This window comes from Neomonachus schauinslandi, chromosome 3 (genome assembly GCF_002201575.2).
Source record: "Neomonachus schauinslandi chromosome 3, ASM220157v2, whole genome shotgun sequence".
Classification (NCBI taxonomy): Eukaryota; Metazoa; Chordata; class Mammalia; order Carnivora; family Phocidae; genus Neomonachus; species Neomonachus schauinslandi.
Genome location: NC_058405.1, coordinates 3,934,217 through 3,961,847, shown reverse-complemented (window position 1 = coordinate 3,961,847; position 27,631 = coordinate 3,934,217). Strand labels below are relative to the sequence as shown.

Below are 27,631 nucleotides of genomic sequence, written 5' to 3'. Positions count from 1 at the left end.
GGCTAAGAACCGTTTCATGTGTGCTTTTTGCTAATGTTTGAGAGTTTCTTCGGAGAGAGTCCTGGTCAAGCCCACCTTAAGTTTAGAAGTTGTTACCAAATCACCGTTCCAGTTAGAACAACTCTCCATAGTGCAGGTGTGTTTTTCTAGTGCTGGAGAAAACTTCCTTTTGAAACCAAGCTCTACCACTAATTAGCTATGTGGCCTTTGGCCGGTTACTAACTTCATTGCTTCAGTTTCCTCACTCGTAAAAAGAAGATCATTCTCATACCCAAGTCATAGATTTCTAAGAGAATTGGATGAATATAAAGTGCTTAGAACAGTGACAAGCACATAACAAGTGTAAGCCATTATTATTAAACCATTGATAAAGTTACTAGTATTTTATATCTGTCACCTTCCTATTTGAAATGGCATTCTCCTGCTTACCAGAGAATTTCTGCTTCTTTTCTCATATTTATTGGTTATTCTTTTCTGTTTGTATTCTTTGTCCAATTTTCTATTTTATTTCCAGTCTTATTTATTTGTTGAAGTCATTTATAAGACACTGTTAATGTATTGATAGTAAACACAGCTTAATCTCCTCTCTATCTTTGATTTTTATCACATTACTGTATGTATGATGTTTGTGGTCGAACAGCAATTGTCAAATGTACTATTTTGATATTGATTCATCCTTCCCATTATAATTTGTGTTTGGGAACCCTATTTCCTCATTCCAAAATCATGAGAGTATTATTCTGTTTACTTGTGTAAATGTTTTATGCTTTGCTATTTATATTTGGGACTTAAATTCATCTAGAATTCATTTTTACACATGGCATGAGATAGAGATCAGCGTTCGTTTCCTTTACTAATAATCAGCCCATTCTTTACGACTAATGCATGAAACAGCCCCCTTTCGTACCCCAAATCCACACCCATGTGTGGGCTTAGGTTGAGTTCTCTAGTTTGTCCAGGTGATCTCTTCTTCTGGTGTCTGCACCAGGACCACAGTATTTAAGGATTTTGGCTTTCTGGAGTTTTTATTGAGATGCAGCGGACATGGGTTTCTAAGTGTCCAGATGGGTAAATTTTCACGAGCCCTCAGATCCAGAGCATTTACCGCACTCCAGAAGCCCTGCTTTCACCCCTCTGCAATCACCAGCACCTTGGCCAAGGCACCACCGACCTGACTTCTACGGTGTGGCTTAGTTTTACCTGGTTTTATACTTTATCTTATTGAATGTTCTCTCGTGTGTCTGACAGATTCCACTCAACATTATGTTCGTGAGATTCATCCGATTATTTTTTTATAGCTGTAGGTCATTTATTCTATGAAAAAAATTATTTCCCCTATGATTTTAAATGACTTCAAACATATGAAAAATTTGCAGATAAATAGCACAAACACCTTTTTCCCCAACAATTTTCAAATGACTTGCTGGTATGCTGTCCCATCAGCCTTGAATACGTGCATTGTGCGTTCAGTGTGTAACCTCCATATCACCCCTAGAATCAGGAAACTGCTCCTGATACACTGTGACCATCCAGTCAAGATGCCTCACTCAGGTCTTTCCCATCGTCCCACTGATGCCCACAGAGCCAAAGACCCAGGCTGCCATGACAGGATGGGTGCACCTTCACCTTGTCTGGACACTTTCCTCCATCTTCTGATGAGCTTTCCACCCTTGACGGCCTTGAAGCTACAGGCCAGTCACTTTGTGAAAGAAAAATTAAGTTGGTCTGATATTTCTTCATGACTCAGACATCTCCCTATCATTCAGTGTTTATTCTAATATAACAGAATTTACTAGAAACTCAAAAGGACTAAACATACTGACACCATGGCCATCCTCATAAATCACTGTGTCACTGAAATTAAGTTCACTTTTGTTTTTCTGAGAAGTTTGTAAGTTCTTCTGTGTTTCAGCTGCAGGTGCTTTCTACTCGGATCAAAAATCCTTTCTGTCTTATGGTACTGAAATGAAATGTTGCTGAGCGACGTTGTGTGTGATGTAAATCCCCACAGGTTCAGCTTACTTCATGGGTTTCTATCAAACTGGATGTGTGTGGGATGCTCTGCTTAAGGACAGCAGAATAATTTCAAGCCTGTGAACCAAGTAATGAGGGATCAGACACAGCCGCCTCTATTTTATCATTATGAATGCTCAAAACGTGCTGCAAAGGGCGTAATTCCCCAGGCAGTTTTGTAGTTACAAATGAGTCTCACACGTGGAGCTTCCCTGGCGTTTGGATATGGAAATAAGGCAGCTGTGCCCTGAGGCGGGGGGCCTGCACCTTCTCACCGCTGTCTGTCTCCCGCACTGCTTGGCAGGTGTCTCGGCTCTACCTCAGCAGCACGGGGCAGCCCTGCTCCTCCTCCCTGCCGCCTCACATCTTCTCCTGCGCCGAGAGAGCCTTCCACCAGCTTTTCCAGGAGCAGCGGCCCCAGTGCTTCATTCTCAGGTGAGCCCGCCCCTCGCCCGCCCCTCGCTCGCCCACCCGCTGATGATGCGCTGATTATGCGCTGATGCAATGCTGGGGGCTTGGGCGTGAGACCCTTCTCCTTGCCTATGGTTCACGTTTATTGACTTCCTCAGCCCTGGCGGTCCAGCGTGTCTTTGCAATAAGTAATTTGACTCGTTACCAAGGAGAAACATCTCTGTTCTTAGGAATAGCCCCAAGTGTGGCGGAATCAATATCAACACACTTAACCTGAAACTCAATTCATTTTGAAGATTTACTACTTAGGACCAGAGTGTTTTTGCTTTCAAACCTCAGGAATCACCGGGAAAGAAAGGCACCTGCTATTAGCGCCCACTGTGTGGTGTGGTCCAGAATACAAATTATTACCCTGCAGTTGTGGGTTTTCTCTCCTGCTTCTAGCTATTTACCTCTGCTCATATTTTACCAAAAGTATACACCCGGACATATTTTACACTGAAATATCATGGTAACATGAGCTCATGAATAGCAAGAAGCTCAGGACAATGATTCACATTGGAGCAAACACCCACACATACACACACACACACACACACGAACCGCAAGACGTAGAGGTGAAATGTGATTATGTATTGATAAAGGATTAAAGAATTATTTCGGTGTTAATATAAGATCTGCATTGAGAATTATGTTTCGTATTAGGAGCAACCTCTACCAGAGGGGACTTCTGTAAATCCTCAAGGCTTTGCCCGAGTTATAATCAGTCGTGTTGGCTGCAACTGAATGTTGTCAATAAAGCTTTGCCCAACTCATCAAAGTGAAATGAAAGATAGGACACATGGACACCTGGATAGAACCCAAAAGACATTTATTTATTGTTTTAAAAGATTTCATTTATTTATTCGACAGAGAAAGACAAAGCGAGAGCAGGAACACAAGCAGGGGGAGTGGGAGAGGGGGAAGCAGATTCCCTGCTGAGCAGGGAGCCCGAAGTGGGGCTCCATCCCAGGACCCTGGGATCATGACCTGAGCCGGAGGCAGACGCTTAACGATTGAGCCACCCAGGCGCCCCCAAAAGACATTTAAATACTTAAGTAAGCACTTACTTACACACTTTTACATTATCAATTTGATCAAAAAGTTCCAGAGAGGGTCAGATAGATGGCTTGCAAACGTCAGTGTTCTGGTTTTTAAAATTGTGAGCAAGTGGTTGTTTTCACCCTTGTTCTGAAGAGTCCCCAGGGTAGGAGAGGCTCTGGGGGCAGGGTGGCCCCAGCCGTTCTTGAATCAAGCAACTGTGTTTTCATCTGCTTTATCTGTCCAATTGTCTAGTCTAACTTTGACCAAAAAGGGGAACACTTTTAAAAAAATCATGAGACTGTGGGGCATGTTATACTAGTGTGGTAATAACAACTAATATTTACTGAGAACTTAGTAAGTGCCAGACCCTCCACTAGGTGCTTTCCACATACTCCCTTACCCATTGCTTTAGCAATCTTATAAGATTGGTATTATTATTAGCATCATGATTTTATGTGTCAGGTGACTGTGTATTAGGAGGAGTAACTCATTAGTCTAGGGTCTGCAATTAGTGAATAGTGAATCTGGGATGTGAGCCCCATAATGTGAATTAGTAAATGGTGATTAATTAGTGTAGGGTCCAGTGGATGCTATATGTGGGATGGGAGCCCATAGTTTGGCTTCTGGGCCTGAATGAAGCTTACCCACGAGTGCATGGCCGGCCCCCTGCGGCTACCCCAAGGAGGTTTCCAGCGGCCCACCTGGGCCTCCCTAAAATGATGGCCACAGATCCACGGATTTTCCTAAATTCTTATTGAATCCACTCAATTCTTTTGAAAGACATTGGTCCATAGCAAAGTTCTGAGTTGTCAATGAATTGTATCCTTTGGGAATCTGCCTGTTACAGATTTTACAGTATCTAGCAAGTTCTTTCAGTAAATAAACCTGTTCATCTGTAACCCAGTGCTTTCTACGTGAATTTGCCCATGGAATTGCTTTTCCAGTAGGACTTGTTAATATTCTGCAGAAGCAGTATTTCTTCGGGGCATTTTTAAAGGCTAATAATGCCATGTATCAACCAGTTTTTCTTAAAAAAAAAAAGATTTCCTTGTTCAGGTTTCAAGAAATGAAGAACAAATCTGTGATCACAAGGACTTACTATTTTAGTCATTCTCTTTCTTCTTTCAGGATTGATGTTTTTATGTGGCTTTTCTATCTCCTTGATTGTCTTGACTAAGATAAAGGTTTTCTGCATTTATTATACTAATTCATTAAAATTAGTAAATTTAGAAGTCCGCTAAATACATTGTTTAAAGATAATTTTTGAGAATCTGTTGTGTCTTTAAAAGATTTATTTATTTTTGAGAGAGAGCGGGAGGGAGGGGCACAGGGAGAGGGAAAGAGAGTCTTGAGCAGACTCCTCGGGGAGCGCAGAGCCCTATGTGGGGCTCCATCTCACGACCCTGTGATCAGGACCTGAGCCAAAACCAAGAGTTGGATGCTTAACTGACTGAGCCACCCAAGCGCCCCAAGAGAGTCTATTCTATCTTACAACCAGCATTTACAAAGGATAATTTAAGACTTGGAGTTCAAAACACAGATATTCCTGGAATAGCCATCCTGTAACTTAGGACTAGGGTGGGACTTTTAAAATTTTATTTTCAAATTTTAATTTTATTTTTCACTTTGTTGATAATTATAGGCCCTACTAGCGCCACTAGGCTTCATCTTGAGGAATAGTTTTTTTTTTTTTTTTTTTAAAGATTTTATTTATTTATTTGACAGAGACAGAGACAGTGAGAGCAGGAACACAAGCAGGGGGAGTGGGAGAGGGAGAAGCAGGCTTCCCGCTGAGCCGGGAGCCTGATGCGGGACTCGATCCCAGGACTCTGGGATCATGACCTGAGCCGAAGGCAGTCGCTTAACCAACTGAGCCACCCAGGCGCCCTTGAGGAATAGTTTTTTAATAATTTTCAGAACTTGGTCCTGGGTTATAACTGAGAGTTTGGTGTTCACCATCATCTATCTTATCTTTAATTTTCTGGAGGCCCTGATAGATGGTTTTAATTAGTTGTTAGAGCACATGTGACAAAAATCCATTATCCTAACAGTGTGTGGAGCAAATCTAAATTAACGTTACATGCTGAACATACAGGTAACTTGGGAAATACGCAGCCTAGGGTCTGCCTTTATCACGTGCAGATTTAGCAGACAAGACTGATCAGATGAGTTTTAAAATTCTTATGGGTCCTGATTGGCACCACCCAAAATCTCTGGTCAATTTCTGATTGAATCACAGTCTGGATTTGCAGGTCAAGGAATGTTTCTTGAACACACTGAGCTAAGATTTTTAGTTTTAATGTGATAGCCCTATAGTGTCAACCCTATCCTGACATATCGCATGTCTTTTTTTTTCTTTTATTTCCTTGTATTTTACTCAGAGTTTAAGTGGAATATGGCCATTTTGAGATTTTATGATATGGTTCAAATGCATGGGATTTTAGCCAGCTAAGAGAACTGACGGCCATTTTCTCTATTCCTACATGTCCTGATAGAGTGAGCACTGTGGTGGGAGGAGGGGGGCAGCTCAGCCGCACATCCTCATAGGTCTCTGGGGTCTTCGTGTCCGCAGACTGCTGGCCTCGTCCACCTTGTAGACTCACCCCGTTTCAGGTTGCATAGTATGTGCTCGGGAAGTACTGGTTGAGAATTTCTTGTTGAATAATCACTGCCTTCCACGCTACCCCTTCTCCAAGAATCAGCTCAACCCCCACCTCATGGGGAGGTCTTCCCTGGTTTCTTCCACCTCTGGGCACCTTGTTAGCTGTGAACAGAATCTCTCCAAAGACAAGATTTAAGAAACATCCACTTATTTTGTTAAGTAAGAGAATATTTATAACAGCGAATACAAGTGTAGAAGTTAAATTTCCACCATGAAAGAGCTAAATTGTTTCTTCCCTGAAATGAGAAGGTTAAAAGCAAATGCCTTTGAACCCAGAAAAGGAACTCCTTATCCTGTGCAGGTCTCTGTCACCTGCTTCCCTGAGGCTGCTAGGGTAGTTGTTCCAAACGTTGTTAAAATATTTATGGGGAGTGTAGATGAGGGGAGTAGAAAAGCATTTCTTAACAACTTGAGACCTGAATAAAAGAAGCAAATTTGGGCTTCTTCTTTCCTGGCAAACATCCTTTAATCAAATTCATTAGTACAAATATCAAGGGAGAAGCCTGAGAAATTAGCACTAGTTAAGAGATTTATATATATTTTTAATTTTTAAGCTATCAGATGAATAAAGACTTTTTCATTTCATTTACTTACTGGAAGCAGTAAGAACATTATTTTGTATCAGTAATTACTGTATTGGATTTCTATGTTAATCTTCTCATCTCATGTCAGAAATGTAATATAGTTATTATTTATAGAAATTAGATGAGTTATGGGGTGCCTGGGTGGCTCAGTTGGATAAGCGTCTGACTCTTGGTTTTGGCTCAGGTCATGATCTCAGGGTCCTGAGGTCCATCCCCAAGTCAGGCTCCACGCTCAGCAGGGAGTCTCCTTGAGACTCTCTCTCTCCCTCTGCCCTTCCCCCTGCTTGCACAGGTGTGCATGCACGCACATTCTTTCTCTCTCTAAAATAAATAAATAAAAATCTTTTTTAAAAAAGAAATTAGATGAATTATGAAGTATGCCTGAGAAATATCAAAAGTACCGTCATTATAAATAACAAGTTTGGTGAGTGTTCGTTTGTTCCTAGATCGAAGGAAACCTGAACGCACAGAACGTCAGACTGAGAGCAGCCTCAAGAGGCAACTGGCCATTGGAGGGTCCGCCACGTGCCAGGCACCTTACTCAGCTGGTCACATCTGACCATCTTAACAACTTAGTTTCAGGAGTTGCTTGCTTTATGTTCATTTTGAAGAGAAGACAAGGGAAGCTTAGAAAGATTTCATGGGTCTCCCGAGGAAGATGTAATGTCTTTCCTGGAAGGCTCAGAAAGATTTAACAAGGTCATGTAGCTCTAGGACACATACATCCCCACCTTAGCGGCCGTCCCCTGGGGGCCACCTCACTTACCTTCATTTACAAAGCTGAGGACAAGTCGTCATTGTCTTTCTTTCCAGCCCGACCCCTTTCTACTGTAATTCCCCTACGTGTGTGGTTCTACCCTGTGAGGCATTGGATGGCAGACTCGCATCCCATTGATATGATGTCCCAGCATTTAGAGACATTGGCGTTAAATTCACATGTCTTCCCAGCATCTAGAACACCATAGGGCATGTGACATAGGACATATGTACTAAATATTTTGGTGAACCAATCAAAGGGAAGAGTGAGATGATACCATACCTGCATTAAAGGTTCTGTCATTCCCTCACCATCTTTGTGTCTGAGGATTACCTCTGCTCATTGGATCGTTTACTACATTCTCCAAAACAGTAAACTTAGGTTTTCTCTCTCTGTTTTCTTTTAGTGGAGAAAGAGGATCTGGCAAGTCTGAAGCCAGCAAACAAATAATGAGACACCTCATCTGCAGGTCTGGCTCCAGCAGACCCATGTTTGATTCCAAATTTAAACATGTAAGTTTCTTGTTTGGGTTGGAGAATATGTTGAGTCAAGAAACCTGTAGTTTACAAATAAAAGGAGATATCATAGTAAGACCATAGTTTGACCATAAATTGGTCGAAGTTTGTAGAAACAAAGGAAAAAAAAAGATTGGTGCAAATTAATGCTGCTCAAGTGAAGGTTTATTTTTTTGTACATATTTTCAAATACTTTGAACATACTCTTTTTATATTTGCTCAGAACAGTTGGATTGAAAACATATAAAATACTTAGATTGTTGTTGTTCACCTAAAAAGTGCCACTTTGGTGTGTAGATTCCTTTGAGGGATTTGGCCTGATAAGCACCTCTTTTGGGGGGATCACTGAGAGCTGATAATAAAGTTTCAATGTATTTAAAAGAATTGATAACAGGAAATGTTAATGACATTGATGGGCAGGTAATATACCTTCACCCCCAATACTGATTTTTTTGACATACAACATTGTGTTAGTCTTAGGCATGCAACATAGTGATTGGATATGTGTATGGATTACAAAATGATCACCACAGTAAGTTTAATTAACATACATCACTACACATAGTTAAATTTTTTTGTCTTGTGCTGAGAACTTTGAAGTTTTGCTCGCTTAGCATCTTTCAAACACACAGAGCAGTGTTGCTCACCGTGGTCACCATGCTGTGCGTTAGATCTACAGGACTTACTTATCTTATAACTGGGACTTTGTGCCTTTTGACTCCCTTTGCCCAGTTTAGAACTGATTTTAAGTTACATTCAGTAACACTTGCTTCTCATCGTGTTCCTTCATCCACCTAAAATATTGTCAGGATTCAAGGAGGAACCAGAAAGGCCTCTGAGCAGCTAACATAAAGGTCAGAAAAACTCAGAAATTTTACCCAAGGACACACCTGCAGGTGCTTGTCTCTTGTTCTTGCACGGTTCTGTCAAGTTTGGTTAGCAGGTTTTCCCTGGCACAGTAGACTGGAGGAACCAACTCGGGAACTGCTAGAAAGATCCTGCAATGAGCGCTTGGGAACCCCTAGGGGGTGGGAACAGACAGAGAGAGATGATCAATAACCAATCAGGAAAATGGTCAGAACTCACAAGTGTGCTGCTCTGGGAGTCTCCATCTGTAGGGGTAACCCTCCAATTTCATCATTTTATAGGAAATAACTCTAGAGTAATCCAAGTACGTGATGATTGTTCTCTTACATGCACCCCATTACTTGAGGGGCCGTGGGTCCTACACTCTGCGCTTGCTTGTGCTCAGTGGTCCCAGGGCTTGGTCCCTTCCGTGTGTGTCACGCTCTGTCCTAACCCCACCTGACCCCTTTCTTACCGTGTAGACTCCTGCCCAGCAGCCTTCCTGGACATACCACAGTGTGCCCCTAAGACATGGCCAGACCTGAATGCCTGGGCTCCCACATTTCTCCAGCATTTCCTCCCAGGTCACCCATCAAATAAATGGCACAATCACTTTCTCATTTCCACGCCGGAAACTGGCTTTCACTTTGAGGCCAGCCCCTCCGGGCTTCCCCCAGGATCACAGTATCCCATCAGTCACACCAGCTGTTGTTTTCTTGTCCAGCCCCCTCGAGGTTCCCTGTTCCCTTAATCTTGCCAAAGCCACCTCTGAACGCACATCCCCCCTGACTGGGCCATGGTACCCCTGTCACTTAGTCATTTATTCAACAGTAACCTTAAGTGGCTGCCATGTGCATGTCCCTTGAATTCAGAGACACCATCTTAGAGCCTGCCACATAGTAGGAGATCGGTTTCCAGGTAGCAGAGGAATGAGGGCAGGCATAGGGTACCCGTAAGTATTCCTGGCACACCTGAGATACAGTTAATTATCCCAAGTTACCCAAATTGATGTACTTTAATAATAGCAAGTTGATTTAATGTGGATACACCATTTGTATGTCTTCAGGACCCTGTAAATTTTGCTGCGTGTGTGTGAGGATACACACCATTGGCCGTGTTGCCCCGGCACCCTCTCTCTCGGTGTGCATTTCACAGTGAGGTTTGGCAGGTGCACACCTTGCCCCTCTAGAATCTCTCCTACACAAAACTTGCCGTGCACACATTTCATTTGGCAATTTGATATTTGGAAATGTCTGATGACATTGGAATAAAAACAGTTGCTGTTAGCTTAGATTATTCCCTAAAATGGTACCCTCTGAAAGTTCAAACGTTGAAGATCTAGAAACCCATCGCCCTGAGAGAATTGTGCTATTTGTGTTTGGTTTTCTCTCCCTGCCCTTTTGACTTGTAGCTGCAGGCCAGAGTTATTTCTGCCATGGTGGTGTTCACAAGGGAATATTCTGGACATTTCAGTACGCGATTCCTCATTTAGAAATGAGAGGGACTTCTGTTTAATCGATGGATCAATGTAATTTCCTCATATTTTCTGCTTTTGAAAAAGAGGTCCTTAAAAAATTAAATCTGCTCGGGCGCCTGGGTGGCTCAGTTGGTTGGGCGACTGCCTTCGGCTCGGGTCATGATCCTGGAGTCCCGGGATCGAGTCCCGCATCAGGCTCCCTGCTCGGCGGGGAGTCTGCTTCTCCCTCTCCCACTCCCCATTTGTGTTCCCTCTCTCGCTGTGTCTTTCTCTGTCAAATAAATAAAATCTTAAAAAAAAAAAAATTAAATCTGCTCTTCTGGATTCCCAAACCTATGCCTGATTCTGGAGATTTTTCTCTTTGTGAAGAATGTACAGTCAATCAGTTCTGCAGCATATCTCTGGTGACATACGTGTTCATTAATGACTCTAATTCATAACCATTCATTGAGCTCAAACTATATACTGAGAACCTGCATAATTCTACCGCACAGCTCAAAATGATTTCACATTTTGGGTCGAACTGGGTAGAATAGCATAAATTATCTTTCTGCAGATATTGTCGGATACGTCCTACTGACACATAAGAATTCGAGAATTTATAGAACAACGTGGTTATAAAATAGACTTAGGTTAACTAATAGAAAGATGGGATCTGTTGGCCTAATTATACTGGCAAGGAACAATAGTCTCCAATGTAAATTTAGACTAAAGCAATCATTTATTAAAATGATCCTTCATGAAAGAGCAGGCTGCATAATTTCTAAACTGCATTCTAGATTACTTTATGTGAATTGGCTTTGCATTTTAGCTTAAGTGAATACATACCAAGTTGCATTTCTTTAGCTAGATATAGCTCTTCCAGATCAGTTAGCATCTGGGAATCAATATTATGATATCCATGCAAATTTCAAGTACAACTATTTCTAATTCACGTGTTTGTCTTATTCATAAATCCTAAAATAAGTGATTTCTAGTCTTGTGAAATAATATTGCCCAGGATTGAGTATGGCTTAAACTTCATGTCAATTGTGCTTTTTGTTGTTGTTTCTCTCGAAATTACAATCCTCATGAATATTGTTTGGGGTCCAAAGCATTCCTGAAAATTACCCAGTCCATTTTTGCACAGTGCCCAAGTATACGTGTGGGAATTAAATACAAGTGTTGGATAAACTTCTGAATTGACTGTAAATCTTTATAACATCATAGGGGTTCAGTGAAATTTTATGCATTCCAGAGATGGGCCCGTACTTCCTGCATGAAAGAAAAGTCTGATTAAGGAGATGAGTGCCTAAGAGCATCCTTGATGGTGGAGCCTTCAGTAGAAGGCTTGAAGTTCAGGGGTGAAAGGAAGCTTCGTTAGGTGACCCCTGAAAGGAGAGACGTGGGTGAGCTGAATAGGAAAGCCATTCGGCCCAGACCCTATGGTGCAACATCGCTCTGAGGCTCTGCACCAGCAGGCGCGGTGCGCGAGGCTGCCCCATGGGGCCGCGTGTGCGACGGACACCCACAGGGCGTCTCCACTGGGGATGCTGGCTGCCTCTAGCCCACGCGGTTTTGCCCTGGTCTTAGGATACTGCGAGAGAAAATCAGTTCTTGGAGGTTATTCTGATCAGCAGTTTCTGAAGAAGAGTGAAGGAAGGGTGGGGACATGAAAGGCGTAGTGGGCTGGCCGTCAGCAGAGAGTCCTGTAAGCTGAGGCGTAGAGAGTGTTTTCCTTGTGGTTTCCGTTGATGACCTAATTAAAGATTATTATCTGGAGCGTGGGGAGCAAAAGAACAGAGTGAAGAGGTTTGGGGGCAAGTTGGCTGTTGATAATCCCTCCTGAGCCGTAAGCAGCGCTCTCCGCCGGGGGCACAGAGGGGAAGAGGGGGATCCGGGTGGGCTCTGGAAGGCCAGGGAGAGCCTGGCTCCAAGTCCCAGACATGATCTGTAATATTTTCATGCCGGCCACACATGTACTATCAAGAGACACTCAGCCGTCATGTTCCTGCATCTTAATCTTAGACTTCGGCTGTCCTGCCTCAAAAGTCTACGGAGGTTTACATTCTGCCCTAGCAGTGGGCTTCCGCGTTCAATGGGTTTGAACTCCATCACCGTGCAGGTGTCTTTTGATACCCCTGTACAATTTCAGAACAGCTAAGATCAGTGAAGAAGGCTGCCGTTTTTAACCCTCATATCTGGATTTCAAACTGGAGAAGCAGGGGATTTTCTGTGGCAATAGGTTTATTGGAACATAAAAATCATGTGTTGGGGGAAAAAAAACCAACTGCCTGGTGCTTTTCACTAATTCTGGCCCAGATGACTTTCAGATTGGAGGAACATTCAGTTCCATTTAAATTGCTTAAATAAACATTTATTGAGTAACTGCTTTTACAGAGCAGAGTGATGGGGTCCACTTGGTTAAGCCATTGTTTTTTATTGAGGAAGCCACAGATTTTTACTCTCAGAAAATACCGTACGTTAACTACTGCCAAAATAGGAGTGCATAACTTCTAGAGACACAGCTATTAAGGCTTTGGAAGAAAAAAACATAAAATTGTAAATAGAAAAAAATCTTACCACTAAAATTTGAATTGGGGACTACTTAGGAAATACTTACTTACTTCCCTTTTCTATATTTTTATTTAAAGCTTGGTGTTATGCAACGTTCTCATTATTTTCTTTCAAAGTTAAGGTGAGCAATGAACAATACCAGTTGTGTTTTTTGTTTTTTGGGGTTTTTTTGGTATTTCTCTTAACACATTGTTATTTAGTGCCACCTATTGGCCAAAGGGATAATTAAAGATAAAAAATGTTATTCCGGTATAACCCGAATCTGAAGCTTGAATTATGGATCAACAGAGCATAGTGCAAGATTGCCGTATGAGCTCTTGCATCTTGTTCAGTGGGTTTAGCTTCCTATAGTTTGAAGCCTTCTATGTCCTTGCTGTGGTTCTAGCTGTCACGGCCTGTCACCCAGTGAGGAAGCACATCTTATTTCGCAGAGAGATTGCCTAGGTTCAAATCCCAGCTCCACTATCTCCAAGCTCTCACCCTGGGGGAAGTTATGTAAGCTCTCATTTCCTTTTCTACAAAACGGAGACACTGTTGTGAGCATTAAAAGAAATATAGGCATAAATGTACATACACATGTATATCTATGTGTGTATAGAGTATACATAATTTTATACATAACTTCATTTATATTATATATGTTATATATAAAAAACTTGAGAATAATGCTTGACACAGAATAAATTTTGCTACTATTATTAACAAAAATAAAACTAATCATTGTTAAACTTTGTTGGATGCATACCATGTACCAGGCACGAAGCTGAGAACTTCATACAGCTGACATTGATGAGCACTGAAGGAGTTATTCCTGTGTTAAAGTAAAGGAGAATGTGGTTCTGGGAATTCATGACACTGGCTTAATGTCATATAATTTGTTACTAGCAGAGCTGGAATGTGGGGGCAGCTACTTCTCACTCCAAAGCACACGTATTGAACCGTTACCCTATATATCCTGTTTGAGCACATGTTATTCTTTATCTTTTATGTCTCTTTTCTATAATAACAAGCCAGCTTATTTTCAGATATAGCACCAAAATAGCTAGAAGCCAGAATACTTTAAAAAAATTCATTCTAATCCTTGTTATGAATTTTTAAGTGATTATTAAATGTAATTTGCACGTTGAAAATGTGATTTACTTACCCTGTTAATTCCACAGTATATTTCTTTAATATTGAACTATTGGAAAAGAAGCAAAAAGCAGGACCTTTAAAAATACTATTTCAAATTATTTTTCAGAATATATATCTGCCGTCATTACTATCAATTCACTGTTATGATCTTTAAAATTAGGTTATTACAAAGAGACCTAAATCCTGGGCTTTCCTTAAAGATTCAACATGTTTCCTTCAAAAGTTCAAAAGTTCAAAAACCAATCTTTTGGTATTTTACTATTACCACAACTTTTAGCACTTGGGATTTGTGATTAGAATCAAAGTATTGTTTTGTAATCTTTCAAGATATAAAATACTTCCAGGTGAACCAAATACCTTAATAGGTCAGTATCCAGAAAGTAAAAAAGTAGCAGCAAAGTTTTTTTTTTTAACTTAGAATAAAATTCTCAAAATTTACTATCACCAGAAATTATTAAGAAACCACTGTATCAATAAAGTAATGTGTTAGTGTGCTCCTCCTTGTGGCTGATGCAGGAACTGCATTTCACATCCATGACTTGAAAGATACAGAAAAAATACTTTGAACCTTCCAGATTTTCACTTTCTGGAGAATTGCTTGGTCATCATCATCATCACAGACACAATCGATTGTGATAAGAAATGGTGTTTTCTCCATAGTCAGGGTTTAAGGAAACATGTCAGGAAAGACTTTCAGATGCCAGGGTTGATCTGAAGATCTTTGTTAACAGCATCTTAAAGCCCTAACTCCCCCCTCTGAAAGAGAACACTGGTGGTGAGACACACCGAGTAAAACAGTTTCATCTAGAGCTCTTATTCCTGTTCTGTGGGAGAGAACAGGAGAGAACATGTAGAGGCTCGGGGTTGAAAGAGTGTGTGTGTCAATCCCCGTTCAAAAGAAGGTTAGAAGCAAATGTTTAAGTTCATTTGTTTCAAAAGAAATTCTCACTATCGCTTCTATTAAATTTAATTCCTTCCCTCCAAAACCACAAAAGCATTTCTGCTGTCCTATTAAGTCTAAAAGCCTAAATAATATGTGTTGAGTTGTTTATGTTTGTGTGAAGAGATAGCAGAGCCAAGGGAAATCCTCTGTGTATCATTATCTTATTAAGTTTGAGGCAGAGGATACTAGTAGTTTGCTGTTGAAGAAAGAGTGTAAAAATTCAATATGGTATCATACAAACAACAGAGAGCCTCTTAGATAAGGGGATATTTCTGTATCTTTGCTATTATTCCCTTTATTTTGAAAAATGAGGAGCTCAGTAAATGTTTCCATGTTGCTACAGGTCATGTGCATCTTGGAAGCCTTTGGACATGCCAAGACAACGCTTAATGATCTGTCCAGTTGCTTCATAAAATATTTTGAACTTCAGTTCTGCGAGAGGAAAAAACACCTAACTGGAGGTAAGAATAAAATTAAGGAAGGCAGATCTCAGGAGCTACCAGGAGAGGGCAGAGGAACACCAAACGTGGCGGCAACAGGGACCATGCACGTGGGTGCGTGTGTGGGCGCGCGCCTGAATGTGCGCACCTGAGATGCCAGGTTAGGAGTTCTAAAATTATTGTGAATTGAAAATATTCAGAAATGTGAGGTGAACCTTTTCAAGATGATTATTGTATAAACTATATAATATGGAACCAAACGAAATGAATCCTAATTATTGAACAGAGAAATGACTCACATACTCAGTTAAAATAAATTATTGGGGCGCCTGGGTGGCTCAGTTGGTTAAGCGACTGCCTTCGGCTCACGTCATGATCCTGGAGTCCCGGGATCGAGTCCCGCATCGGGCTCCCTGCTCGGCAGGGAGTCTGCTTCTCCCTCTGACCCTCCTCCCTCTCATGCTCTCTGTCTCTCATTCTCTCTCTCAAATAAATAAATAAAATCTTAAAAAAAAAAATTATTACTTGAGTACATATAATTCCTTCATACAACAGACATTGAAATCTATTTTAAGTAAAGCTGAGTCTATGTTTTTAAAAACGATTGAATTAAAACAAATCAAAACAACAAATAACCACCCAACTAAAGCCAAACAGAACTATTTTTTTTTGTTTAAATGTTTAATGTGTACTTTATGAAAAGCGCTTATTTAAAATTCAACTTATTTAGGGGCACCTGGGTGGCTCAGTCGGTTAAGCCTCTGACTCATTTCCGCTCAGGTCATGATCTCAGGGTCATGAGATTGATCCCTGCTTCAGGTTCTTCTCAGTGGGGAGTCTGCTAGAGATTTTCTCTCTCTCTCTCTCCCTCTGCGTTTCCCCCTGCTCATGCTCTCTCCCTCCCTCTCTCTTTCTCTCTCAAATAAGTAAATAAGTCTTTAAAAAAATTAAAAAAAATTAAAATTCAACTAATTTAGAATTCACTTGTGATTTTATGTCTTTCTAATCAAAACAGATTATCCATGCAAATTAATCATCTGAACAGAATTGTAGGTGGGGTGCCTAATGCACTTGGGAGAATCAAGTACTGTAGAAACTTTAATAGCCGTTAGCGCACAAATGATTGCTAAGTGTAATGATTTTAGACAGAGATCAATCTTATTTGATGTTTTCAAGTGCTCTTCAGGAAACAAAAGTTAGTTTTGACCCTAATTTAGAAACAAAAAGCCTGTATTTTTGCAGTACGTGTTTGTCAAAATCCATTATTACTAAATGTAATCGGGTAAGAAAAAATGCATAAAAGGAGTCAGAGGAGATAATTTTCGATGTTGAAGTTAGCAACTTAAATTCTGCAACAGGAAAGTTATGTTTTAAAAATCCCTGACTACGAGCTCTGTTGGAAGGTCCACTGTATCCTCCCTAATCACGAGGCCTTCCCAGCGACTTCCTGGTGAGGCCCCCATCCTCTCTCCCCCGCCGAGGGGGCGCTGCAGCAGCCGGAAGGTGCAGACCCCTCCGGCGCCCCCGACAGCCTCCACGGGACCTTTGCGGGGTTGTTCTAGAGAAGCTGCCTAACGCTCCACGTTTCCCAAGTCCACACAGGAAGCGCCTGGTAACTGGTGACCGGGTTCCGATGCGCAGCGGAGTGACTGGATGGCACAGATTGTGCCCTGGCGCCCGTCAGCCTAGAAGAAAGACCCCATATGGGAATTCTGCCGAGTGCGGGAGCGTGTGAGACCCACTCTAACAAAACGTCACAGGCTCGGTGGCTTGGAACAGAAGTCCGGATCAGCGGGACTGCGGTCTCTTGGATGTCTCCGGGGGGGAGTCCTTCCTTGCCTCTTGCAGCCTAGGTCAGGGGCTCCCTCGCCCTGGGGGTTCCCTGGCTGGTAGCTGTGGCACTCGGGTCTCTGCCTCACTTGTCACAGGTGCTGTCCCTGTGTCTCCCTCCTTATAAACACTGGTCCCATCGGAGCAGGATCTGTCCTGCTCCAGTGTGACTTCATCTTGTCTAAAAAAAGTGTATTTTATGTTTTATTGGACACTTACATGCTCATACTGTTGTGTGAAGTGTTAGCTCATCAGTGCATTGGACTGTCCTGGGTCCGAGGCCCACCCAGTGCACCTATGACCTTGATCAAACCATGTGGACTCTCTAAGGTTGATTTGTAGAATGGAAAGGTGAGACCACAGAGACCAGGCAGAACAGGTGAATGAAGTAGGATGTGCAGGACAGTGGGGACCGTGCCAGTCTAGAAGCACTCGCCCTATGGCGTGACCTCATCTTAACGTGAGTACATCTGCAGGTTCCCTGCTCTCAAACACAGTCACGTCCCCAGGTCCTCGGGTTAGGACGTAGGCATACCATTTGTGGGACACAGTCCAGCCCACCACAGAGAATAAGAATCTGTTGTGTTGTCTTGGCTTCTCAAACAAGATGCACTGAGCACTAGAGGTGGCTACTGGCCAGTATGATACCTTTGATAATCTCATCTGATATCCAGGCTCCTTTTCTGAAAGAAAAACAAAAGAAATATTCATTTAACAAATTTTAAAGAGAGCTGAGTTATTCAAATGGGTCCCCTGGAAAAGGCTTCTGAATTTTAAGTGTTCACTAAAATAGTAAACCAAACCTGAGTAGGGTTCTTACACCTCAAGCTAGGTCGAGTAAATGTAGGTTACAGGTTGATTTTGTACTTCATGGTAGTCTAGAGTTTCCCTTAAATTATCAACTTTTGTAAAATAGTGATGATAGGTCTTTTTGGACGGGGAGTATTCTCTTACTAATTTTAAGGTTGAGAGATGTTGCCTGTTTCCTTTATGGATACTGTTGCTCATACTTTTATAACTTAGTGCCAGATGCCCAATCAGGGATGTAGCCACAGATTATAATAGAAAGTATGAGGCTCAGTTTTATGAAACACCAGCTATAGAAAAGTAGGGAGTGTTTCTTATTTTGAGGAAAATTTAATTAATAAAGAACATTCTAGTCTGGCTTTCAGCCCACTATTTCCCCCCATTTGATTACTTATTTAACAATATAATTATTCTGAGTCCCATGGTGTATATGCCAGCAGCCTCGGGATGGAGTAACGTCCAGAACATCTTACCATCACCCCATAGGTGAGTTTATAGTGTACAGATAGTAGGAAAACTCTGCCAGTGAGAATTTGTTTTCACTCATCCAGTACACTTGGGACTTTGAGGTAATTTGCAGGTATGGTTGTCTGAATCCCTAATGATTTATATTTTTCGTCTAAGAGTGTAGGGAGGTTTTCAGGGTGTGAGGTTCAAGTGCACTTACGAAGTTAATGGCAAGGAGTATATTGGATGCCCTATTCCCAGTTCTTTCTCTTGTGGTCAAGATCATATCTGGTCTTTTTAAGGTCCTTTTAAGTATAAGGTTGATATTCATTGTAGAATATGTGCAATGTTTTGACATACGATAGAGTAGTATCCTTTCAGTCTTGTCCCCAGAGGACCATTTTAATGTTTCTAAATCTTCAGATATACGTGATAGAGGCCTCCGCAGTCTTTGGGAAAATAGGTCAAAGCATTCTTCAGCAAGGGCGCTTGGCGCAGCACAGAGGGGCTCCCAGGCCGATCTCAGCATGGACGTTGGTGAATGTCCCTTGCCGCCTTCTCCCAACTGGAAAATTCAACACCAGACCGGGCTCTCCTATGCTCCTTTCAGCCTGTTTCACTCAATTGGAGAGAAACGACTTTTGAAGTTGAACATTTCTCAGGCCTACGGCAGAGGCTACGAATGGTTTGTTGCAGCTGCCCCTCACCCCAGAGGGGGCAGGCGGGGCTGTGACGGTGGTGGGGGGCCGGCGGTGCGTGCCCCCCCCCCCCCCCCCCGCGCTTGGCTCAGCGAGCTGCAGGTGGCGCGGCGAGACGCCCTGGTCGTCCCAGACCTCATTTGGCAACTAGACGTTCAAAACCAGAGCGTTCCACTGATCCAAGGTAAACCCCACTCCCCACCGGATACTTTGTTGCGTGGTAACGTTGTCTCCTCTTCTGGGACATTGACGATTGAAGAGGATGCTGGTCCGTGAACACTGATTGAAAGACTTTTGCAATTCACCACATCCCAGCAAACACGGGCTTTTAATGCTTTTCCTAACTGTTTGATTGTGGGGTTGTACACTCATCATAATAACAAAATAAACTGTGGTTTTGGAAAGTATCAGACTGTCTCATATGAGGACTATTAGCTAAAACTTCCAAACTTTGGAGGCTGCTCTCCTGAAGTCTTTGTAGACTAAAGGTGACTTTTTTAAAAAAAATTTTTGATTGTGTTATACTGAAATGAAGTCAGATTATTTTTCTGTTATGATTTCTTTTGAAATAAGCTTTTACATATTTCTAATGCTCTCTTCTGCATGGCTCGTATAAATTAATATTTTCTTTACAATATATTGTTTGGTTTCACTTTGATGTACTTCCCAGTTCCCCTTAAAGTCTACTTCTTCTCATTTTGCTGATCGTTCTAACCCTCTTCCCCTGTCCTGTTGTTGGTAATTTATATCCCTGCATAAACCAGTATGACTGTTTGCATGTTGGGATGTGTCCGGGCTGGGCTCTCCCGGGACTCACCTGTCTGTGGGCTCAGGTGAGTCACTGCAAGACAAGTCAGATATGCTGGCCCATTCCTGCCTCGCCCCATTTCTTTCTTTCTTTCTTTCTTTCTTTCTTTCTTTCTTTCTTTCTTTCTTTCTTTCTTTCTTTCTTTCTTTCTTTCCTTTCTTTCCTTTCTTTCTTTCCTTTCTTTCTTTCCTTTCTTTCCTTTCTTTCTTCTTTTTTTTATGTTCAGTTAGCCAGCATATAGTACATCGTAAGTTTTTGTCGTAGTGTTCAATGATTCATCAGTTGCTTATAACACCCAACATGTGTCCTCCTTAATACCCATCACCTGGCTACCCCATCCCCCCAACCCCTCCCTTCTGTAACCCTCAGTTTGTTTCCTGGAGTCCATAGTCTCTCATGGTGTGTCCCCCTCTCTGATTTACCCCTCTTCAGTTTTCCTTTCCTTCCCCTGTGGTCCTCCATGCTATTCCTTATGTTCCACATATGAGTGAAACCGTATGATAACTGTCTTTCTCTGCTTGACTTATTTCACTTAGCATAATCCCCTCCAGTTCCATCCATGTCGATGCAAATGGTGGGTATTCATCCTTTCTGATGGCTGAGTAATATCCCACTGTATATATGAACCACATCTTCTTTATCCATTCATCTGTTGAAGGGCATCTCGGCTCCTTCCATAGTTTGGTTATTGTGGATGTTTTGGACATACCCCTTTTCTGACACCCCCCTTCGGTATTCCTGGCCGTGTCTCTGGACCCGGTGCTACTGCCCAGTGGTATCTCATCCTGGACCCCTTGGGTGGCCCACCAGTAAGAATGTCCTCTGGTTTAATGAGCTGAGGACAGCCCTTCCTCTCTGGGCACTGGAGGCCCCCCACTGAGGTTCTGTGTTCCCATGTTTTCTGAATTTAGCCTTGTTTGGAACACCCTACCCTCCAAAAGACAAACCAAACCCACTTTGTGGTGTTTAGACTAGTATTTTTTTTTCTAAGTCATTGCCTCATTTACATACATAAATGTTAATTAAGAAGATAGCGTAGTCTGTAGCTCAGTGGAAATGGAAATCAGCCATTGCTGTCAGGCTATGATTATGCCTCAATTATTCTCCTCTCAATCCACAGAGCCTTTTGCTGGCCTCATCAAAATGTCAAGCCCAGGACCAGCTCCCTGTTCTTTCAGACTACAGCCCTCACAGCCCACTGCACCCGAGTCCTCCCCGACCTCCCACTTCACCCCGCCCCACCCGCTCCACATTCTCCAGCCTCACTGGACTTTTTAGGTTCCTTGGTATATGAGGCCTAAGGCTTGGTTTTCCCTCTTGGCTGCCTGGAGGAGGCTTGCCTGCTCCTGGAATGGGCAGGCTGCTCTCACTGTACTGGGTTCAGTTCAGGTCACTTCTTTAGAGAAATCCCTCTTTCTTCCCCAAACCACTCTTTCTAAGGTGACTTCTGGATCCCAGCTCTGTTCACTCCAGATCTGTCTCCTTCCTTATTTCTTCCACAGCATTTGTCAAAATCTGGAAGTGTCCTTTTCATGATTTGTCAGGTCAGTTGCTGTCTGTGTCTCCTATTAGGATATAAGCCAGTTGGCGGTGCAGATCCAGATTGCCAGCATAGAGTAGAGTGGGCACTCGCTAAGTATTTGTTGGATTGATGAGTCTAAGGAATGTATGTAAAGCGTCAATAAAATGAGGCAGCCATTCTTCATGTCAGGGAGGAAATTGTATAAAGCCATCATGAACTTGTTCATGTCCACAAAGAACACATATTATTGAGAGTGCAAGTAGATAAGGAAAGCTATCAATATTTAACTCGACTTTTTAAAAAAATTAGATCCAATTCCTCTTCGTAACGACAGTTTGTGTATGGTAAGAATAGAACCATTTTCTGCCTCCTTAGTGCCCGCTCTTTCCCCTGGGGATTGGTAAAGTGGAAGTGTGTGCAGAGGGAGGTGGGCACAGAGTCTGCATGTGGGAATTGAGACTACTTGGCTCCTGTCTTATCTGTACCCTAAAGATGCCCACGTCTATTTAAGCGGAAACTGCAATTTACTAACAATCAGAAATGTCTCCCAATAAATATGCCAAGGCTATGTTATATACTTGGGAAACTTAACCTTACAGTTAAGGCAGATGGGATGGAAAATCTATTAGGGCTTTTGCTTGTGTGTGGTTTTTGTTTGTTTGTTTGTTTTTAAACAAACCAGATGTCATCTTCCTCTTCATTATTAGCATCATCAATTATCCTTAGTATTGTACTCTCATTTGGACATTTTTTAAAAGCTTCAGAGTGCTTTAAGTGATCTTGTCTCCTTTGAGGAGCAGCATCTTTTAGTGGTGATAAGCCAGTTGGGTTTCAACATGAAAAGGCTGACAATAGAATTTAAATGAGGCCAACATCTGAAAAGCCCCAGCTCAGAGCCTGATACACAGCAGGTGCGTTGAATGGTAGTCCCTTCCTCTTGGAGGCCAGAGGAGGCCTGGGACCTTTCTATCTCTTCACCCCCACATTAGTATGGGGACATAGAAGTTAAGAGGAATGTGGAAATTGTCAATGTCAGATTCAGGACCAGGAGCCACACTTGGGATCCTAGTTGAGGCACTTTTCCTCATACCACTCCTTGTGTTAATCTGGAATAATGAAGTCAAAGAAAATGCATAAGGGTGAAAGAGAATATTTGGATATATTAATTCAGCAACAGTGTGCTTTTAGGTGATTGCCAATTGAAGACATGATGGGGCTCTCTGGGAAGAGATCCTAACTGGTCATGATTTATAACTAGAAGGGTGGGGCAGGTGACAGTGAGTGCTGGAAGTTTCTGGAATTCAATGGGAAGGGCAATGAGGGTAGGTATTTGTCTTTCTTGAAGGAGAGGAGATTTATTTCCTCCATTTTCTTTTATAATTTAAGAAAAATTAGTATAGCTCTGTAAAATACTTTTACTGCATATTATGTTCTATATAGTCTGCAAACATGTATGTCTTTACAGTGCCAAACTTTCTGAGCAACATATTCATATGTAGATTTCTGGAAAGATAGAGGATCACAGGTATATTTCTAGTCAGGGATATTACTGAAATAAAACATCTTTTAAAGCATTCGGGTCTTGAGAAGTCAAAAAAAAAAAAAAAAAACCAGCAAGAAGGTTTTTTCTGTGTGTGGACATTTACATGAATGAGTCAAATCTCCTTAACCCCATACCTATCATTTTCCTTCCTTTATTTCAGTGTCATTTCAGACACAACAAAAAGGCTGGTATTTTCTCCATTTGGAAGAATATTAGGGTCTCATAGAAATTTGAATTCTTGGTGGTTTTGTTTTTTCCTCTAGCTATAAAGCCCCTTTAAGATATATATAGATATATATATCTATATCTTTTTTTTTTTTTTTTTCAAAATCCTACTGATCAGAATCCTGCTAACCCACAGCAATTTTATTCACTGCGGGAGATGAGCTAACTGGGATGATTACTAATTACACTGTTTTTGAATTTAGATTAAAGGTACTGAAGTCACTCTATGATGTGGAATTGGATTAGTTTTGAATGCTACTCTAAACAAAGCTTGTACCTTGGCTGGGACAAATGGGCATCAGCCTCTTATCTGAATACAGAAGCAGGATGGTCAGGAGACATCTGTTCAGCTCTCCATTCCCTCTTGATGCTTCTGTAGTTGACAACTAAAAAATAATGGGAAGGAACAATTATGGCAGTTTATTTCCTATGTGATTTTAGAAATATCCTTTCCAGCAGGGCTAATATTATTAATACTACATGGAAAATGTTTTCAGCAAATAATTTGCTTAAGAAAGAAAAAAAAGAGAGGAAAGAAAGTGTAGTAGTTAAGACCTCTCCTTGAAATTATCACCTGATTTAACACTCAAGGAGAGATGGGAAAGAAACTACGCTACCCCATTCTAATTTTAGCATCACCTTTGGACAACTAATTAAAGGGATATTTTGAAAGAGACTTTCTTTATGCACTTACGACAACTTTTCTAAAAGGTTTCTAAAAAACAACTTTTCTAAGTAGGGAGTGTTAATTTTGAGGTCTTGGGTTTGTTTTTTTTTCTTCTTTTTTTGCACTAATAATCATGATGACAGGCTGGATTGACCATTTAATGAACTTTACCAGAGGGAGAGCACGTATGAGTGGTTCCATTTGTTCAAGTAGATTTGCTCTGTAAAACCAAAACTAGGAGACCTCACATTTTTGCTATTGGAGGCAGGACTCTAGAATAATTATCAGCAGACTCATTACGCAGGATGATGTTTCTAGTTCAAATGTAGGGTATAATTACATCCATTTGACTTCCTAAGAACTGCCTCCTTTTGATAAAAAATATATATATATATATATATATATATATATATATATATATTGACCTTGGATCCTTACTTTGGAGTGGGAAACTACAGTAATTCACAGTTGCATTTGAAATTGGAATGCTTAATTGTTTACTGGCTGTTCATAATGATAAGAATAAACCTAAATTCAAATAAAAAATACTCCAGAAAAACGAGAATTTTCAGCCCGCCAAACATGTAGCCATAAATGTTGATTGACAGTAATTTCTGTATTACCAGTCCTATCTCTGAAGCAAAATCAGGCGTGTGATTCCCATCCTGTGGGATATTCAATGTTCAATGTTCATGGATAGGAAGGCTCAATGACAAAAGCGTCCTTTTGTCAGTTTCTGTGAAATAAAATGTCAACAACATGTCCTCATGACATGGGCTATTTTTGTTTGTATTTTTGTAATGTTCAAAGACAGAAACCCCAAATGATAGATATTACTCTCTACTGTCCATGTGAGGTCACGACAGACCACAAGATGGCTAAACACTCTTCACGCTGGGCATGCACTACTTTATAAACACATCACCTGCCTTACTCCTTAATTGGGATGTAAACCTTATTATCGAGGCATCTCTTTCATTATCTCCTACCAGGCTATAAACCATGAGTTGGCTCCTTTTTTATGATTTCAATATAGGTCTTGAAATTTTCCTAATATACCTTCTATATATTAAATTGCGTCTGCATAAATTCAAGTCATGTTGGCCTTTCCTGGCAAAGGGTTGCTGCCAGTGTTTGCAGCAGTGAGAGACTATTGTCTATGTTTTTGGTCTTTGTACAGTGTGGCTCTATACAATTCTGATCTGGTCGATAGCAATACTTGCTAGGGGGCCTACAGCAGAACACTTTATAATCAATGTATATATATATATACCATATCAATATGATTTGTGCTTTCAAATTGTAAGACAATAATGAAGAAAATTCTAAAACTTTTTTGGGTGCTTTTGTTATACCCAAGGACGTGTTTTGCGTCAGATTATATTGTGCACAAAAGTTCCATGTTTTCAGCATTGTACTGGAAGTCCTAGCTAATGCAGTAAGACAAGAAAAAAATATGTATATATACAGATTGGGAAGAAAGAAATAAAACTGTCTTTGTTCACAGATGACATGATTATCTCTGTATTTCTTTCCAAAAAAGAAATTTGGAAAGAATCACACCAACAAAAATCTCCTGGAACTAGTAAGCCAACAAGGTTGCAGGATACATGCTTAATATGCAAAAGTCAATTGCTTTCCTATATATCAGCAATGAACAATTGGAATTTGACATTAAAAACACAATATTATTTCCACTACCACCAAAAAATGAACTACGTAGGTATAAATCTAACAAAATATTTATAAGATCTTCATGATGAAAACTATGAAACTCTGATAAAAAAACCAAAGAAGATCTAAATAGATGGAGAGATATTCAATGTTCATGGATAGGAAGGCTCAATATCGTTAAGACATCAGTTTTTCTCAATTTGGTCTATAGGTTCAGCACAATCCTAATAGAAATCCCAGCGAGTTACTTTGTGGATATTGACATAAAGTTTATATGGAGAGTTAAAAGATCCAGAATAGCCAATGCAACATTTAAAGAGAAGAACAGAATTGGAGGACTGGTGCTACCCAACTTCAAGACTTACTCTACAGCTGCAGGAATCAAGACAGTGTGGTATTGGTGAAGAATAGACAAAATAGATCAATGGGACAGAATAGAGAGCTCAGAAACAGACCCACATAAATGTAGTTAACTGGTCTTTAACAAAGGAACAAAAGTAATTCAATGGAGAAATGATAGGCATTTCAACAAGTTATGCTGGAACAGCAGGACATCCACATGCAAAAAAAAAAAAAAAAAGACTCTAAATGGATCAAAAATCTAAATGTAAAAACAAAACTGTAAAACTTTTTAAAAGATAATATTAGATAAATTGTTAGGTGACCTTACGTTTGGCAATGCCTTTTTAATACAACACTAAAAACACAATCCATGAAAGAAAGAATCGATAAGCTGGACTTCGTTCAAGTTAAAAATGACTGTTCTGTGAAAGACACTGTTAGGAGAATGAAATGATGAGCCGCAGATAAGGAGAAAATATTGGCAAAAAAACACATCTGATAAAGGACTGTTAGCTAAAATGTGCAATGAACTCTTAGTACTCAGCAATAGGAAAACAAACAACCCACTTTAAAAAATGGTTAAAATATCTAGACACCTCACCAAAGAAGATACACAAATGGAAAATAAATAAGCATATGAAAAGATGCTCCACATTATAGGTCATCTAGGAAATGTGAGTTAAGACAAAAATGAAATACCACTGCAAACTTATTAGAATGTCTGAAATCCAAAACACTTACAACTCTAACTACTAGCTAATGGATGTGGATCGACAAGAACTCTGGTTAATTGCTGGTGGGGATGCAAAATGGTGCAGCCACTTTGGAAGACAGTTTGGTGGTATTTTACAAAGCTAAACATAGTCTTACCATACGATCTACGAATCACACTCCTTGGTATTTACCCAACTGAGTCGAAAACTTATGTCCACACATAATGTGGATACAAATGTTTATAGCAGCTTTATTCATAATTGCAAAAACTGTCAGCAACCAAGATGTCCTCTAATAGGTGAGTAGATAAATAAGCTATAGTACGTTCCTATGATGGACTAATATTCACTGATATAGGAAATGAGCTATCAAGCCATGAAAAGACAAAGACGACCCTTAAATATATATTCTTGAATGAGAGAAACCGAAACGATTACAACCTGAACAGTTTACGTACTGTATGATTCTAACAGTACAACATTCTGGGAAAGGTAAATCTACAGAGACAGTAAAAAGAGCAGTGGGTGTCAGGGGTTAGGGAGGGAGGAAGGGAGAAACAGTGGAGCATGGGATTTCTAGGGCAGTTAGACAACTCTGTATAATACTATGCTGGTAGATACGTGGTGTTACGAGTTTCTGAAAACCCATAGAGTGTACAACACAGAGCGAACACCAACATACACTTACAGACTTTAGTTAATAATGAAGTATCAATATTGGCTCATCAGTTTTAACAAATTTACTACAGTAACGCAAGATGTTAATAAAGGGGAAACTGTGCATTGGGGAGGAAAGAGGGTACAATGGGGCTCTCAGGATTTTCTGCTAAATTTTTCTGCAAACCTAAAAACTGCTCTAAACAATAAAGCCGATTGATATTTTTCAAAAGGTCTGTATTTGAAAACGGCTGCATTATTATCTCTTGCAATTAAT

The 27,631-nt window shown here is 40.9% G+C and overlaps 1 protein-coding gene across 1 annotated transcript in view; it reads left to right on the top strand.

The window, feature by feature from the left end:
- Positions 1-27,631, top strand: part of MYO16 (myosin XVI) — a 441,248-nt gene that overhangs the window by 153,641 nt on the left and 259,976 nt on the right. The window contains exons 12-14 of the mRNA XM_044913335.1: positions 2,318-2,448; positions 7,917-8,022; positions 15,325-15,442. Coding sequence (XP_044769270.1) covers positions 2,318-2,448; positions 7,917-8,022; positions 15,325-15,442 — 355 coding nt within the window. The remainder of the gene's footprint in view (positions 1-2,317; positions 2,449-7,916; positions 8,023-15,324; positions 15,443-27,631) is intronic.